General features: G+C 40.5%; 1 protein-coding gene across 3 annotated transcripts in view; it reads left to right on the forward strand.

Moving 5' to 3' along the window:
- Cask (calcium/calmodulin dependent serine protein kinase) overlaps positions 1-18,821 on the forward strand; it is a 338,698-nt gene that overhangs the window by 222,591 nt on the left and 97,286 nt on the right. For all 3 annotated transcript variants that reach the window (XM_059249986.1, XM_059249987.1, XM_059249988.1), the window contains exons 7-9: positions 5,390-5,565; positions 11,054-11,176; positions 17,164-17,247. In XM_059249986.1, the coding sequence (XP_059105969.1) occupies positions 5,390-5,565; positions 11,054-11,176; positions 17,164-17,247 (383 nt within the window). The remainder of the gene's footprint in view (positions 1-5,389; positions 5,566-11,053; positions 11,177-17,163; positions 17,248-18,821) is intronic.

Genomic DNA, 18,821 nt, shown 5'->3' on the forward strand with positions numbered 1-18,821 from the left:
ATAAGAATATAGGCTGGTTGTCTTATTAACCAAAGCAAAACATGATTTTCAAATTCCTGTGCCATAGTAGAAAACAAGAAAGTCAAAGTAGGAACTTTCTTCACTGCTGTATAGAAGTGGATGCTAATTAAGATCCCAGTATGGGGGTCTTCAGTTATTCTTTTCAACAGAATCCAGCCCACGATGCTGCCCAGAGTTTACCTCGGTCTCTTAGTTTCACACATTGTGTAGTTCTCCATTCCGTCCTGCCAGCATGGTCAGTGCGCTCCTGAAGAATAACAACATGAAGCACAGCCTTTAGCACGGAGTCTTCAAGTCAGTTTGCCACCCTTCCGAATACTTCTGTTAAGCCAAGTGTGCTGATGTACACATGAATCCCAGCACTGGGGAGGCTGAGGGAAGAAGATGGCTTTGAGTTTGAGACCAGCCTAGACAACATAGCAAGACACTATCTTATAAAAGAAAACAAAACAGATGCTTATGATAAATTTAAACGCTTTCTAAACCATGACTATCGAAATAGCTGTCTGTTACACAGGGCATTTCATTCAGTTTGATTATGAGTAGAGCCTCAAGCAGAAACGACATGGACTATCTTCTCAAAAAAAAAAAAATGAGCATCAATTATAGTTGTATTTTAAGAATCACTCTCTATCACACTCCTCTCTGAAATTAAATTGTGTTAAGTTCTTCTGATCTTACATACTTTTCCAGCTAAACATTTCCAGTAACATGAGAATGAGAGAAAATGAGTCAAATTCCTTTTATATGTTATATACTTAAGGACTTTGTGTCTGTTACTTCGGATCTGCATTCTGTTCATATTCATTGTGGCATGGACTCTGTTATTTCACAAATCTTGACGGCGCGGGGGGGGGGGGGAGATTCATTAAGTTTGCCTCCATGTTCAGCCATTTTCCTGAAGTCTCTGAACCCTCCCCCTAATTTTTATTTTTCACCTAGTTTTGAACTCACAGCATGTCCATTATTCAAAAATTACTATTCTCTATGCTCTAGAATTCAAATCCTTTTTTTTTTTTTTTTTTTTTTTTTTTTGGTTTTTCGAGACAGGGTTTCTCTGTGTAGCTTTGCACCGTTCCTGGAACTCACTTGGTAGCCCAGGCCGGCCTCGAACTCACAGAGATCCGCCTGACTCTGCCTCCTGAGTGCTGGGATTAAAGGCGTGCGCCACCACCACCCGGCCTCAAATCCTTTTTTAAAACTTTCTTTTGAGACAGGATTTCATGTGGCCCAGGCTGGCCTCCAACTTGATAAGGAATTGAGGAAGACCTTAAACTTGTGATCCTCCGGACTCCACCTCCTGAGCACTAGGATTACAGATATGTACCATCACACCAAATTTGAATATGGTGCTGGGGGTGGAACTCAGGGCTTGTACATACTAAGCAGGCACTCTGCTGAGCTGCATCTCCAGTCCTAAAATACTTCTAGTAGTCAAAATATTGTCATTTCTTAATGAACCTTTCTATATATTCTTGAAGTAACTATTTTAAATATTGCAATGACTTTAAAAACACATTATGAATAGATAAAGGGATACATGATTTCCCTTAGGGGGAAAAAAGCTTTCCTGTTGTTTAAAGTACGTTTTGAAATGTTGCTAATGTTTATCAATTTTGGAACAGAAAGCTTTTTTTCCTGTAGATTGGAATATTTAATTACCTGGGCTTCCAAATAGAAAGTAATATCTCCTTTACATGTTCTACATAATAAAACCACTTAACTCCATTACATTTCCCCCATCTAACACTCAACTGTTTAGAGAATCCACTTACCCTGAATACAACCTAGAAAATAATTACAATATAGTAAAACCATTTATCCTTAAACCCATTCATAGTCCTTTCTGTTGAGAACTAAATGCACACACAGGAGGAAGACTTCTTCCTGGCTTTCATAAAATTGTATAAATTTGTGTCCCCTCATAATTTGCACCTGCCATTCCATCTGTCTAGAATGCCTTTTGTCATTTTATCTGTCAGGTTTAGTCTTTTGCTTGAAGACTAAGCGAACAATTATTGCCTTAGAGGAGGGTTTGTATGAGCGAGAATTGTTGAGACCAAGATTGGAAAAAGCACAGGGACAAATAGCCAAACGAATGGAAACACATGAACTATAAACCAATAGCTGAGGAGCCCCCAACTGGATCAGGCCCTCTGGATAAGTGAGACAGTTGATTAGCTTGATCTGTTTGGGAGGCCCCCAGGCAGTGGGACCGGGTCCTGTATTCAGTGCATGAATTGGCTGTTTGGAACCTGGGGCTTATACAGGGACACTTGGCTCAGCCCCGGAGGAGGAGACTGGACCTGCCTGGACTGAATCTACCAGGTTGAACTCAATCCTCAGGGGAGTCTTTGCCCTGGAGGAGATGGGAATGTGGGGTGTGCTGGGGGGAAGTGGGGGCGGGAGGGGGGAGAACAAGGGAATCCGTGGCTGATATGTAAAATTAAATTAAATTATATAAAAAAAAGAAAGCGTATTGTAACTGTCATTCCTCCTCTTCCCTCTAACCAGAACTATCTGGGTTACAAAATTTGATCAAGGACATGTAATAACAGGAAAGACAAGAGATTTGTAAGGGGTAGGAGAGCCATGGCTCATCCCTCTATATATCTGCTGTACGTACCATGGTGCTGAGGACCTGACTAGCACTTTGGAAATGTTGAAAAGAAAAACTGGTGGCTAGTCATTTTCTGGTCAGTAGCAGATTATAAGGAACAAATGAAGAGTTGCCAAGCCTGGAGAAAGCATGGTAAGAGGAAAGCAAATGAAAGCCTGGTGACAAAAAGTGTAGGAAAGGTGACAAGGTGACAGCAAAGCAAGGCCATTGGATCACAGAGAGCCATCCTTACATACCTGTGAGGGTCCTGGGAGTGTCATCTGTTGTTGAGAGCCAGGATGACAACTGCAAGTCACCACGGAAAGGTTGAATGATGTGACACCCTATGCAAAAAAGGAGTCAGGAAATTGTAAAACGCCTACAGAAGGGATAAGGTAAAAGGCTGTGTTATGAAGACTCAAATCCTAAAGTATTGAAAGCATAACTACCCCGAACAGCTCCCTCCCTGAAGTTTGAGGGAGGGTTTTATTATTGCATTAAAATTAGCACTTAAATATTATGTAAATATCTGAGGTATTTCATAAAGAGTTCTATGTTTGGTTTGGTAATTGGTTTCCTGTTCTTAGAATTTTGTGATAAAAGTCAAGTGGTCACAAAAAAAAATGAAAATTAGTAGCAAAGGCAAGGAGTTTGGTGAAGTTTTCATACTAATGTACTTGAAATTGAAAAGTCTCTGCTATCTCTGAGCAAACTCCTCCCAAAGAAAGAGCACTAATTCCTCCATAGTGCAGGCGGCAGTCTTCAGTCCAGATAGATGGCTGGACTTAGACTGTGGTGCTTTGGATTATTCCCTACAAAAAGCCCCCCACACACACACACTGAGTCACTCTACCTGAAGTCGTAGCAGTTGAGTGTCAAAGTACCATGTGAACTTTTCAGCAGGTACCGGACGGGTCCTGGGAGCTCTCAGCCCTGCTTTTCCCTACTTCTGCCAGCTTCTGCCCTGTCCATCAGAACAATGTTTATTATCCTGGGACCCTGCCTTATGGAAGCTGCCAATGAACCAGAAAGTTCAGCTCCCAATACTTCAGCTCCTTTATGCTGCTTGAGAAAGCAAATCAGACGATCCAGAAATAAAAACTGTTTCTCTCGTCAGATCCTTGTAGTCGGTACTGAGTTTTTGTTGTACCTTTTAAGAGAAGGTGTTTTCCCTGTTGGAGCCCTGAGCTTAATCTCTTCCATTATGAGGAATGGAAGGGAAACCAGAATGATCTGCAGCGGAGCTCCTTAGCCCTCTCCATCCCAGCTGAGTTTGATAACCACCAAACAGGCCTTTGCGATATATTCTCTGTAGATGGACTAACAGATTTCTTAGGCTCTGGACCACAGTGAGATAAAGTCTTTTGCAATCTTCAAAGTAAAGATGATCTTGGATTCAGCCATAAGAAGAGCCAGGCGGATAAACCAACAGACAGAGGAAGGAAGGCAGGCCTGGGCCTGCCAAATGTAAAAGAGCTGCCAAGTCTGGTAGGCAGTGGCTCGCCCCCGAAGGCCTTTCCCTAGAGTTTAAGCCTTTTACTCCTCCAGAAAGGAAAGACTGTCTGGAGGGTACTCACTTAAAGATGGTTATAATGTGCAAGCAGCTAGGGAGGAAAAAGGAAAATTGTTTAAAGAAGATGAGAGTCAAAGTCGGATGGTACTTTGACACTCAACTCCTATGAGCCAGGTATGTACACCTTTGATCTCAGCACTCGGGAGGCAGAGGCGGGCAGATCTCAGTGAGTTCGAGGCCAGTCTGATCTACAAAGAGAGTTCTAGGACAGGCAGTGGTGGCGCACGCCTTTAATCCCAGCACTCGGGAGGCAGAGGCAGGCGGATCTATGTGAGTACGAGGCCAGCCTGGGCTACAGAGTGAGTTCCAGGACAGGATCCAAAGCTACACAGAGAAACCCTGTCTCGAAACCCCCCCCCCCAAAAAAAAAAAGAGTTCCAGGGCTGCCAAGGTCGTTACACAGAGGAACCCTGTCTCGAAAAACAACAACAAACACAAGAGGATTGCATGGGAGGGAGTTCCTGATTTTGCTTTAGTGTACGCTGTCTGTTTGCTCTCAATTCTCTTCAAATGTTAACATTAGGAGTGAGCTAATTCCCATTCCAGTAGCCATTGAGAACTGCTACAATCAACCTAATAAATTAAAAGTAACCGTTTTGCCATCAAATTTTTGCTCACTTATACCCTGACCCTGACCCTGACCCTGACCCTATCCAAGTGAGCCTTCCACCTCTTCCCCAACAGGTGCAGGCTTAGTCAACTCACTCTTCCCCTGCCCCCACTCTAAATTAGAACGTTTAAACTCCTTGAAGAAGCAAGAAATAAAAGACCTACTTATAACATGCAGAATTCAGAGAAGAATACCAGGGTCCTGTTCTAGACCAGTGTTTTCAAAAAGTGGTCAGATAAACTATTTTTTCCTTCCATGAATTCCTTTTATAAGGGGAAAAAAGTGGTAGAAAAACATTGATATTGGTAAATTTTTCATTCAGACTGATATTGGTTTTTGTTGTTGTTTGTTTGTTTGTTTGTTTGTTTGTTTGTTTAGGGACTGGGCTTCTCTTATAGCCCTGGCTATCCTGGGACTCGCTTTGTAGACCAGGCTGCCCTTGAATTCAGAGACCCCCCGGCCTCTGCCTCCCAAGTGCTGGGCCATCGCCCGTCCGATATTGCTTTTTTATTTTCAGGTTTCCAGTAGGAAAAAAAACTTCATTTTATAAAACCAGTTTTCCATAATGTTGTTGTTTTAAATCTAGGACGCGTTGGAACACCTCACTTTATGGCCCCAGAAGTAGTCAAGAGAGAGCCTTACGGAAAGCCTGTCGATGTCTGGGGCTGTGGCGTGATCCTTTTCATCCTGCTCAGTGGCTGTTTGCCTTTCTACGGAACCAAGGAAAGATTGTTTGAAGGCATTATTAAAGGAAAATATAAGGTATGGATTGTGGTTTTTATTTTCCATTCAGATTTAAAAGACTCCAAAAGGTGTTGTTTTGAAGCTACTGTGTGTCTTTGCTCACCACCTGTCACCTAGGTACCCACCCCACCATAGCAAAGATCTGTGTTGACATCAGGGACCCAGTAGTCTTGTGGAGCACAGTGGGGTCTGGATAAGTTTGAGTCACCATGAGTTGAACTCAATGAGAAGCAGACTTCTATGGGCCTTTTTTATATAGTTAAGAAAAGGCCTTTATTCCTAAAGCTTTTTTCTTAATTTATAACATTCAAATGGAAATTTCACTCAGGTACTTTAAATCATTTCTTATCCTAGTTTTAAATTTCCACCAATATAGCAGAAAAATGTCTTTATATTACAGAGTAAACTGACATGTAACATCACAACCATGTTTCATGATAACAATTCAGAGGTATTTTCTCTAAAGAATTTCTTTTTATTACTTTAATTTCGTGTATGTGTCTGCATGTGAATGCAGGTGCCTGCAGAGGCCAGAGAGGTGTTGAATTCCCTGGAGCTAGAGTTACAGGCAGTGATGAGCCACCAGTGTGGATGCTGGGACCCAAACTCAGGTCCTCCAGAAGAGCTAAGCCATCTCTTCAGCCCCAGTTTAGAGGCATTTTGATATGACTTAAACATTCACATTCTGTAGCTACTATGCATTGAAAGCCTCAAATGTTATCATTGCCTTGTAACTACCAGATTACTGCTTCCATTATTTAAAAAAATAATGCTATTATTGACGTTGTGGAGGGCTAGATCAAAAAAGACCTAAGGAGTCTCAGAAGTAAGTAAGCTGAAAGCCCCTTCACCGTCCCAATTCTTCCTATGTTTCTAGCCATATTCCAACACATGTAGCTGGTAGGATCTGAAACTGTGAGCGTATGTATGTCTCTGGTCAAGGCACTTAATGTTGAGGAATTTTTCCCATTGTCACTGAAGCTTGTATTTTCTATTCAGCTGAATCAATTGCTTCATTTTGTGCCATGCCTGGTAACATAAGACCAAATACAAGTTTATGTAACACTATACTCCCAAACTGAGGCCACTAACATTTTCTTTTCATTTTGTCGGTAATGTTATAATTTTTAAAGATTTGTTTGATTTTTAGTTATGTGTATGTATGAGTTTGGGGGGCGGGGGGTATGTGCACCAGAGAGCAAGTGCCAGTGGAGGCCAGAGACATCAGATCTCAGCCACTGGAGCTGCAGGTGGCTGTTAGGAGCCTTGTGTGGAGGCTGGGAATTGAGTGCAGGTTCTCGGCAACAGCAATCCTCACTCCTAACTGCTGAGCCATCTTTCTAGCCCATAATGTGGAAAAGTAGTTTCAGAGTCGAAACCTCATCCTTCAAACTATAATTAAAGCACATGGAGGTGAAAATGGCGAATAATTTCGTTTGTTTGACTGTGCACTGTCAGCTCCTAAGAGCAAACAGTATCCTTCTGAAACAGAAAGAAGTTGTACATACATCTTTTTCTGCTTCTCTTAGAGTCAATTAACCACTAGTAAATAAAGTACTACTTTCAAGGTAACAGAATACTCTAGGAGGTTGCTTATTAGTTGTTGCTCTCCTATCCTTGGAGATTGTAAGCAATTGTCAGAAATACATAGACTGGGCTTTCTGGTTGAATGTTACCAAATCAAATGAAATTATAGAAGAAACTCAGTAGAAAATACACCAAGGGCCAGGCATGGTGGTGATGCCTTTAACCCAGCACTTGGGAGTCTGAGGCAAGAGGACCTCTATGAGTTTGAGGCTAGCCTCGTCTACATAGAAAGCTCCAGACTAGCCAAGGCTATATTAGGCTCTGTCTCAAAAACACCAAAAAGAAATAAACAAAGGCAAGTACCAGGTTAATAAGAATAACAGCAATGATAGCATCTGAGACATAGCACTTCATATGCACCCAGAACTGCCCTGGGCACTTCACTAAATCTTCTCAGCAGCTGATGGCATACTTACCATATAATAAAATCTCCCACCTGCCTTTTTGAGTTATAAGCATTTGCTAATAATAGAATTCTTCCTTTGTATTTGTTCAGTTGCTAACTTCCTCGTTTCCAAGGCAATGTGCTTCATTCCAACAGTGTCTGGTATTTGACTTTGTCTATTTTTAAAGCATGAATACTTATTTTTATGCCTTGGTAAGGAATTTGTACTTTTTATACTGTCCAAAAATTAAGTTATTTTAAAGTTTCTTATTCCTAGCGAATGGTGGCAATATTAAAGGAAGTGATAAGGTAGCAGCTATACCATAATTTCTGTATCAAGGCATAGAAATAAGTATTCAATGCTTTAAATACCTTACAGTGTATTTCCCACTTATTTGGCTAATCTCACTTCTTGTTTGTCTTCAAGGGTTCCTTTACAAAAGGCCCAGGTTTTCACCAGCAGTTTAAAGTATAGGTCCATTTCTGCCACCTCTGTGAACTTCATGGACCTTGTCATTATTTTTTTTACATACTGTGATACGATTCTATCAATATGCACTGCTGCTTCTTTGGTATGGAAATAATGGAAATAATCAGTCACACAAGGATAGGGAGAGCCCTCAGCTTCAATAAGTAATACATTGCAATCTTATTCTGCATCTCACAGACTTTTAGGTTATTCCAAAACATCTCAAAAACAAAAATCACTTTGACACCCTGATGGTACTTAGCAAAAGAAGCAGTAAAACCCTGATCTTGGACATCTGTCAGAAAAGCTCGATGACATCTTCTAAGTGTAGTATAGCTCAGTTGGGAGCTGTTCCTGCTGCTCTTAAGTGATTGGGCTTAGACCTCATTCTCATTTGCTGACTTGCTTGATCCTTTTTTCTATTTTCTTATTAAATTTTTGCTAGTATACAAAACAGTGGGTTTCCGTATGAGATTTTTGTACATATATAATGTATAATTTGCTCACATTTGCTCCTCCATTACCCATCCTTGTCCCTCCTCCTCCCTCCTTCTGGTCCCCTTCCTCCTAATAGCCCCCCTTCTGCTTTCCTGGCGTGTCTATGTTTTAAATCTAGCTTCTGTGTAGGAGAGAAAACACTTAGGATTTGTCCTTCTCCCCACATGCCATCACTCTCCCCTTGCTTGCTCTTTTAAGGTAGATGTCAGAGAATACTATTAACTGGAATACATGCTAGCATTTCAAAGCAATGCCTGTTTTCTAACCCAGTTGTTTTGCCCCGATAACTCAGTTTTATCTAATTTTGCCAGCTGAAGGACTGTGTTGTCAGTGCTGGATGTCCTCATAAAAAGAGCAGGGAATTACCATTCCAAACCATTTCTTTAAAATTCATAGCCACTACTTTCAGATCTTTTCATTTGCCAAGAAAAAAAAAATCAGATTTTGAAGATCACATGAGCCCCAAGATAGGGAAGAAGGGTGTCTTAGTTTTTGACTACTGTGATGAAATACCATGACCATCAGCAAATTGTGGGGGAAAGGGTTTATTTGCCTTACAGGTTACAGTCCATCAATGGGGGGAAGCCAACACAGGAACTTGGAGGCAGGAAGTGAAGCAGACACCATGGAGGAGTGTTGCTTATGGGTTTGTGTCACGTGGCTTGCTCAGTCTGCTTTTTTATACAATTCAGGACCACGGGATGTGGCCTGGGCCCTCCCCTCCCACATCAATCATTAATCAAGAAAATCCCTACAGACTTACCTACAGCTAATCTGATGGAGGCATTTTCTCAATTGAGCTTCCCCTTCCCAAATAACTCTAGCTTGTGTCAAGTTGAAAAAAAAAAAAGAAGGCAAGGGAGCATAACCATCTAGGTCCTGCCTAATTAGTCACCACTTTCAAACATGTCCATTGACCACAATTCCAATAGGATGACAATATTGAGGCAGTCTTATGCCAGTTATGTCACAAAATTCAATAAATGAAAGTGGTTGCTTTTGTAATTTTGCCTCTAAGAAGAGGAATGTAGAACATCCTCCAATTATAAGAGCTCTCCCTAGCATGAAGATGCTTTTCCCTCCCCATCTGTAAGTTCAAAGCCTCATCTGAGCCAAAGCTTGGTGTCTATTGCTAGCCCTTGGCCAAATTGGAATGATTCCTTTATGCTATGTTGCAAGTACTGTGATTTCATTTGGCTTTAAATCACTGTATTCATTCTCCATCATTTTCTCTTAAGAGGTGCCGTAGATCTCTGCTGGTTAAGGCCAGCACACTGAGCCAGAGATGTAGCTCCTTAGCAGAGCACTTGGCCTTGCATGTGTGAGGACCAGGGTTCTGTCTCCCACACTGAAAAACAACAGCAACAGTTACAAAAGCTGCAATACTACATGAAGCACCTGGCATCAAGCAGCTTCCATATGGTCATTCTATCAGGCAACTTCCTGGTGTTGAACTGGGAATAAAATCCACCTCCGTCACTACCTCCTGTTCCCACTTCCCTTCCCAACTCCAAGCTCTGAGCACGATCCTTGAATGTTTTTCTCATTTCTGGGCTTAGACATATCCCCTTCCCCAGGAGCCTTCCAGTTTTTGCTTCAAAGGTTCACAGCCATTATCAGAAGACTTTTAGAAAACTCGTAATTCTTACTGTTTGGTTTTATTCAATTTTACCACATGAATTGGTTGTCTCATCTCTAAAAGAAAGAAGTGACTTCACTGAATAGAGTATACTAGTGGAATTGGCTATTTTACAGGGTTATGATGATAGTATTTTTCCTTAGATTTTGAATACTGTGATCATAATATCCAATTAATGAATCTTCATAGCTTCACAATTAATGTTGTTCCCAATTTTGTTGTAGGGCTTATGTACGCATCTTTCTTTTCTTCTCCCCCCCCCTCTCTCTCTCACTCACTCAGAATTTCAATCCAACCTAGGCTGACCTCAAACTCACAATTCCCTTGCCTTAGCCTCCCAGTTGCTAAGATTGTAGTGGTGAATACCACACTCAGCACCTGATCCCAGTATTTGCAGACATCGCTTTTAAAACTTTATTTAGCTGTGTGTGGTGGGACAGATCTGTAATGCCTGTACTCAAGAGCCTACGGCAGAAGCAACTAGAAGTTCAAGGTCAGCCCAGGCTACAGAGTGAGTTCTGGTCCATCCTGGGCTTAAGGAAACCTTATCTCCAAAAAAGAATCTTTCTTTAATTTTTTTCATTTCAAATTTATTTCAGTACTTTGTAGATCAATGTATTCGACCCTTTTTAGATCAAAATCAAAAACTAGAAACCAGAATCGTGGGCATTCTACCTTTTAAAATATTGAAAATATTACAATGTAGCAGCACCAGCAGAATAATTGCTGATACAAACCCTCATATAATGAAGAGAAAAAAATCACAAAGCATTGCATATGCTTTCTTCTTCCTCAGAAAACAGGTCTTCCAATCTGTTATTTGCTCTGAGACTGTTACATTGAAATAGCTTAGATTATAGAATATTAAATAATGGTAAGCATTGACTTCTTGAAGATAACTGTGGAGCTTTCCTTGTTTCCTCCTCAGATGAATCCAAGGCAGTGGAGCCATATCTCTGAAAGTGCCAAAGACCTAGTACGCCGCATGCTGATGCTGGATCCCGCTGAAAGGATCACTGTTTATGAGGCGCTGAATCACCCATGGCTTAAGGTACCTGCACTCCCGGGTCACCATCCACTCTGTACTTAAAGGCTAGCGGCAGCCACAGTGCACCACCCTGGAAGATGGACCTTTTCACTCTTGGCTTGTTCTCAGCCTTTCCTTCAGTTTTGTCCATCTTGCTTTCTGCCTTGCACCCTGTCAGAGACATGTAAGATATTCAGCTGTTGGACAGGGCACAAAAGCAGGTTAAGACCGAATCTGTGAGTGAAGACGGGCTGTTGTCTGGCAACACATGTACCAAAGATGAAAAGGAACAGCTGAAGTAACCGTGTTATCTTATATTATCTTTATTGTGGGTGCAACTCTGTACTCTGTAGGACTTCACTGGTTTTCAGTAGGCACTGGGTATAGATTTACTGTTTTAGGGGAAATACACATTTTAAGCATTTTCGTATCCAATTTTTCTGGATTAAGGAAATTCTTGCTTTATAAGGAAGAATACATCCTCAGAGAGGTTCAGAATTTTGCCCTCAGTCACAGACGTTGTCACTGCTAGAAGCAAGACTTTATTTAGTTCAGCCTACCACAACCCATCGTTCATGTTCTGTATCCTGTCCCTTTCACTAATTAGATGGCATTGCTCCAGCCACTTCCTTCTTTCCCACATTATCAGGTTTCTGGACCTTTGGGGTCTAATGTGTTATGATTTGTTTATATTGTTTACATTTACGTGTATGCATGCATATCTGCCTTCTCTTGCGCCTACAAACTCTTCCAGCTTCTGCCCCCAATCCTTGGTTCACTCAATTGCAAAACTAATAAGAATTACATGTACCCATTTCTCCAATTTCTGCCATACCTTTCTCTTGAACTCATACCAGTCAGGATCTCAATGCTGCCAACCCCACTAAAACAGCTCTTATTGGCAATGGGTATGGCTCAGTAGAGTACTTGCCTAGCGTGGGCAAGGCCCTTAGTTTGAACCTCAGAATCTCAAAAACTCAAAAGAAAAACAGCTCTTGTCTAGTCACTACTAACCTTCACATTGCTAAGTCTAGTGGTCAAATCCCAGGGCCAGACCTTATTGGTCTGTTGACAAAGTTCCATCTCCTGAAACTTTTCTTCCCTTGGCTCCCAGGATATCTGCCCTCTGTTTCCCTTCTGCTTGTCTGGCTGTTTCTCCTCAGATCTTGCTGATTTGTCCTCGTTTCCTTACCTACCATATCACGTAGCTGTGCCACTGACTGGCCTCCATCCTTGCTCCTCGTCTTCTTCTGCATCTCACTCTATACCTGGAAGACCTCGTTGAGTTTTACTGCCTTTAAGTGTGTGTACATGATGAGGCCTGAATCTAGGCCTCTCTCCTGAAGTATTCTTCCGTGACCTGCTATCTAACTGGGTTTCCTGATACCTTTCTGATTTTACCCTGTCCTAGTCTCCTGAGCCTCGGTTTCTATCATTCTGGCCTCCTTGCTGATCCTCAGACCACAGATACATCGTTGCCTCAACTCTCCTGTATTAGTCATACCCTTTGCCTAGAATATTCTTCCTCTAGGTCACTTTGGGGTTTGTTCCCTCACCATCTTCAGATCCTTAGTTAGATACCAGTTGCTTGGTAAAATCTTCCCTGGCTACTATTGTACCATGCTGCTTCCTCCGAGCTTATGCAAGATACTAAGATATATAAAAATATTGGTTAATATGTATTCCTAGTGATGATGACATGGAATAATATTATAGGCAATTTTGGCATTTCAGTGAATCTTGATTCTCCTTGGAAATATTACTTCTTCACTGAGGGTTATTATTCAACAATAGAGCACTTTCCTAGCATGCATAAAATCCCGAGTATAGTCCCAGTAACATTAAAAAGAATATTACTTTTGAAATATGTATTCAACCTTTTGATATTTTAATACTAATATTTCCGATTTTCCCAGCAAAGAATCAATTCTTTAATATTTTTTGAGTTTCTTAGTATTTTCTCTTCCTGATATCAAATGAACACCTTAGAAGATTCCTACTCTTTCTTTGCTTCTCTTTTGTCATTTAGAAGTTACTTTTAATGCCAAATAAGGACAATAGCAGCTGTTTAAGTCATTTTTAAGAAGGTTTAAAAAATGTCTTAGCATTATACAGTTACAGTGACTTTCATTATCAAAGCTTATCTTGGTTAATAACATATTTCTTTCTGGAAATTCTTGTCTCTACCAATGATTATAGTTCTCATCTTAAGTAGTCTGAGCTCCATACAAAATGGATTTCTGGCTCTGAAATGTTTTAAAATGTCATTAACATAAAAGGAAAAATCTGGAAAGCTAAACTCAGAGTAACTTGCCATGTTTGAACTACTGGTTATTCTCATAGCTTATGTGTCATCTGGAGATAAAGAAGTCCATTAGTGAGGAGCTTATCTATCTGGAAGGAACAACTTTATCTTACATTTAGCCCTTGTTCATGTATATATGTGTCTCATTACAGTGGATGTAAGTTATGTTGGTTTAGGATGACTAAAATGTAAGCCAAGGCTTAATGAAAATGCCCTCAATAAGTAAAAGTAAAGAAAAGAATGATGAAAATTCTTGTAATAAAGGGTGTCCAAAGTCAAAAATATCATTATTTTGAGTCAAAAATAAGAGCAAAAGAATTATTTCTTTGGTTAAAAAAAATGGTCTTTCTTATTTATTCTATGTGGACAAAGAATCTGAGTATTAAACCAAGTAACATATGAATGCCTTATAGTTGTTGACTTGCACCTGTTTAATATCTTTATATATCTAATTAATGATACTTGCAATGAATATCCATCCCAACAACTGTAGGATTAAGTACAGACAGAGTTCAGGGTCACAGTTGTAGTAAACTTCCTAGTATGAAAGGAAGACAGAGCCAGGCTGTGAAACAGCCCCAAGGTTCTGTCCTGTACAGATATCCTCTTCTCCATGGGCTTTTCTCAGGGATCATTTGGTCAGTGTCATTTGTCCTTTGACTTTTTGGGCTGCAGCCTTATACCTAGGCTAGCATATGTCAGGAATCAAAGCTAACGTAAAATAGGATAAAGAAAATAGCAGCAATATCAGCCTAAGTTTCTCCTGCAAGCCTGGATCCCTAGAATGTCTACCTGCCTTTCTCCAGCTTTCAGTCTTCTAGCCATTCCATCAGGTAACCTACCTGGGGTTTTACTCAGCAGAAGCATGTGGTGAAATGTGCTCGCTCTGTCTCACCACTCACCGCTAGGCAGTCATTTCATTTTCCTTATTGCCAATACCTAACACTGTAGGGAATATGTTTATGCTATTAGGTAGGAAGTGTTTTCAAAATCAACTGTAAACCCCATTTGTTGCCATGTATCAAACAAGACATGCATCTTTCAAGATACAGTTGGACTCAGACTTCAGTTACTCATGCTCAAAATTGTGGTGCGTAATGGTGTCCTCTTCCTCGAACTACCCATGTTCAGTCTGTCAGAGCGTTCTGTTCTACCTGCAAAATGTATGCAGAACTAAAAGCTTCTATTATTTGAGAGACGGTATTAAGAGAATGAAAAACAAACTGTAAACTAAGAATAAATCCTTCCAAATTATGTATCCGATAAAGGTCTTAATCTAAAGAATGTAACAAATTCTCAAAACTCCATAAGAAAGCATAAAATCTAATCTAAAATGGGAAAAAAACTTGAGCAGACTTTTTTACAAAGATACACTGATGCCTGGTAAGCACAGCCAAAGCTCCTCAACATTATTAGTCATTAGGGGAATCTAAATAATGCCACAGTGAAATCCCTGTACACTTGTGTTAGAATGGCTAAAACAAAAATTACTGGGGCTAGACAGAGAGCTCAGCAGTTAAGAGCACTGGCTGCTGTTCCAGAGGGCTCGGGTTCAATTCCCAGCACTCACGTGGTGGCTCACGGTGATCTGTAACTCCAGTTCCAGAGAATCTGATGCCATCTCCTGGCCTCCACAGGCACTGCACACACATGATGCATATACAAACATGCAGGCAAAATACTCATACATGTTCAATAAATATAAACAAAAAATTAATAATGACTAACCACACCTAGTGTTGACAAAGATATAGAGCAACTAGAACTCATGCTGTTACTGGGAATGTAAAGGGTACATTTGACCACCTCTTAAAAAGTTAAACAGCCCAGTCACATGGCCAGCCATTCTGTCTGTTCCTTAGAGAAATTAGGTGTATATTCATGCAGTGACTGAGTTTCATATGTAAGTTTTTTTACATTTATTTATGTATGTGAATGGTGTGCCATGACACACGTTGGGGGGAGGGGTCAGAGGATACTTCTGGAGCGGGTTCTCGATTTCTTCCATGTGGGTTCTGGGGATCAAACTCAAGTCATGAGGCTTGGCAGCAAGCACCTGTGTCCCTGCCCTGTCATAATAAAGCTAGCCTAGCCTGCCCCATCCTCATCATCCCTCCCATCTGATCTGTCTCCACTGTCTCGTCACTGCATGTATTCATCTACTTGCTCTTTATCAGAATTTCCACACATTCTCACTCCTTAGTGCTGGTTACTTGCTCTATTTCAAACACTCTCTCAGTAAATAGTACCCAACATTTGTTAATTGCTTAATGCCTGCCATTCTGGCTAGTTCTGGCTTGAATTTCTTAAATGGCGAGTGAGGTTGAGCATTTTTTCATAATATTTATTTACCATATTTATTTATCTTTGGGAATCTGTCCGTTCATTTCATTAGCCCATTTGTTGAGTTGTTGTTTCTTAATTCTTGTTAATCCTTTATTTATTTCAGATACTATTTCTCTGTCAGGTGTCTGGCCAGCAAAGATTTGTCTCCCATTCTGTAGGCTGCCTTTTCAGTCAGTTGACAGTTTCCTTTGCTGTACAGAAGCCTTTTAATACCATGAGGTCCCATTTGTTGGTTGTTGACCTTATTTCCTAAGTGACCAGAGTCCTATTGAGAAAAACCTTCCCTATGCCTATATTTTCAAGTATTTTCCCTATTTTCTCCTCTAATGGTTTCAGAATTTCAGGTCTTACATTAAAGTCTTTTGGTTTTTCAAGAGAGGATTTCTCTGTGTAGCTTTGGAGCCTGTCCTGGAACTCATTCTGTAGACCAGGCTGGCCTCGAACTCACAGAGATCCTCCTGCCTCTGCTTTCCTGAGTGCTGGGATTAAAGGCATGTGCCACCACCACTGCCACGCACATTAAGGTCTTTTCTTTTTTTTTTTTTTTTTTTTTTTTTTTTTTGGTTTTTCGAGACAGGGTTTCTCCGTGTAGCTTTGCGCCTTTCCTGGAACTCACTTGGTAGCCCAGGCTGGCCTTGAACTCACAGAGATCCGCCTGGCTCTGCCTCCCGAGTGCTGGGATTAAAGGCATGTGCCACCACCGCCCGGCCACATTAAGGTCTTTTATCCATTTGGAGTTGACTTTTGTGCAGAGTGAAAGATAGGAATGTAGTTTCATTTTTCTAAAATAAAATTCTGAATTGCTCTTTTGGAATTCTAAAAGGCTGCTACAAAGGAAATGATTTCTTTCTGGGCAAGAGCTGAAGCAGACCCTTGCATGGGGGAAGTGGCTGAGTTAGATGTCCAGTTATTCCGGACAGTGCAGAATGCTAAGTCAGTATAGACTTCATTTTTAGTGCTCATTTTACCTGACAGTTCATGATGAAGACAACCTCAGTGCAATGATATATGGATGTGTGAAAATGTCATAATGAAATCTGTTATTTCGCATGCTAGCTAAAAAAAAAATTAAGTAGAAAAAGACAGCTTCATACTTTCACAACCATTATAACTTTAGCCACATGTCTAAAAATTCAATAATCTATTACTTTAGTCCTTTATTCTTGCTAGAAATACTATTTAGCATCAATTTTACTGTTTATAGCCCTTGTTTCAGAATGTGTATCAGTATATGGAATAAAATAACCGATTTCCTAAAGTTAAATCTAAACTTCCCACTTAAGAACTTGACCTTCATAATTTCTGTTAAGCTTCTTCACTTTTTTCAGTGGTTGTATATGATCATAATCTTCTTTTATAGGAGCGGGATCGTTATGCCTACAAAATTCATCTTCCAGAAACAGTGGAACAACTGCGGAAATTCAATGCAAGGAGGAAACTAAAGGTAAGTTTGAAAAAACCACCAAAAAGCCTACTAGATGGGGTTGGTGGTCATGCCTTTGTTCTGCCTTGTTCCCTACAGACACATCCTCATGTCAGCCATTATGTTTGCCACAGCTAAATTATTTCTAAAAATTGTTGCCATTTCAGTACATTTTAAGTTAATATTTCAGTCGGAATCAAAACAGAATTTAGCAACTAGAAGACACACTATATTTTTGATTTGTTTTGTCTTTAAAATTCATAACAGAGGTATGGTTACATTATGAATCTAAGCTTCGTTTTCTCAAACGTAAATATTTTGACAGAAAATATAACATGATATACATCTATAATCCCGCCACTGAAACAAACTGAGGCAGGAGGTTCATGAGTTTCAGGCCAGCCTGGACTACATAATCAGACACTGCTTCAAAATGTTAAAACTAACAATGATAATAAGACTTTAAAATTTTAAGTGTGATTTTAGTTCACTGGAAACTGCAGCTGGGTTAACACTGGATCTAGAGTTGAACAATCATCATAAAGCAATAAATGAAAGCTCCACTACTATAAGAAAATGTTTGCAGATCGCCTGCTGTCCTTTATTTTTCCTAGTTAGTTTTCTTGCCACTCTTCATATCCTCTGCCTCAAACAGTGAAAAGGCACAATGATAATGGCCCTCACAGGGAGCCATTGTAGTTCAGACCTTTCTGAAAAAGACCCAGCATTCGATGGTGGAGGTCTCCCCTCTGGAAGGAAATGCTGTGGGGCAGCAGCACTGGGCTGCAGAGATGCAGAGGGAATGATTGGTGCTTACTTGATCTGGGGTGCCGAATGAAGTCTGTTCTGTAAGTGGCTAACTGGATAATGGTCTCTAGTCATGTGACTCCCACCAGCTACAAGGCTTCTTGAGTATTTTCAGATGGCCTAAATTATAACACTATTAATTTGTTATTCTTCACCCCTTGAAGATTATGAATGGTTTTATATAGATGTAGATTTTATGTAAATGTTTGGGAAACCCCTCAGGTTATAATAGTACCGTGGAAGGCTAAAATGCCCAAAATGGTATCCATTAGCCACATGTACCTGTGTGAACTTAAGTTACTTAAAATTTTAAAAGCCAAGCACCTGTTCCTATTCATACCATCGTGGTTCAAGTGCTCAGTGGACTAGGAGCTACCATATTGAACAGCACAGATACAAAACATTCCCACCCTTGTAGAAGATTCTACTGGACGGTGAATGCTGCCGAACAGCTAGAGAACTTTTCACATATCATTATTAACATCAGCATTCTTATTGAAGCTTTTCTTCTAATTTTCTTGTCAGGAGTTCAAACTGGCTCTTCTCTATCTGCTTTCATAAAATCCTTGGCAAAAATAGTTATTAATGATATGCCATCGTTGAGATAGTGCCCAAAGAAGTTTTTTTTTTTTTTAAGACGGGGTTTCTCTGTGTAGCCACCATGGCTGTCCTGGAACTCACTATGTAGACCAGGCTGGCCTTGAACTTACAGAGATCCGCCTGCCTCTGCCTCCTGAGTCCTGGGATTAAAGACTTGTGTCACCACCGCCTGGCCAACGAAGTTTCTT

This window comes from Peromyscus eremicus, chromosome X, assembly GCF_949786415.1.
Source record: "Peromyscus eremicus chromosome X, PerEre_H2_v1, whole genome shotgun sequence".
NCBI lineage: Eukaryota > Metazoa > Chordata > Mammalia > Rodentia > Cricetidae > Peromyscus > Peromyscus eremicus.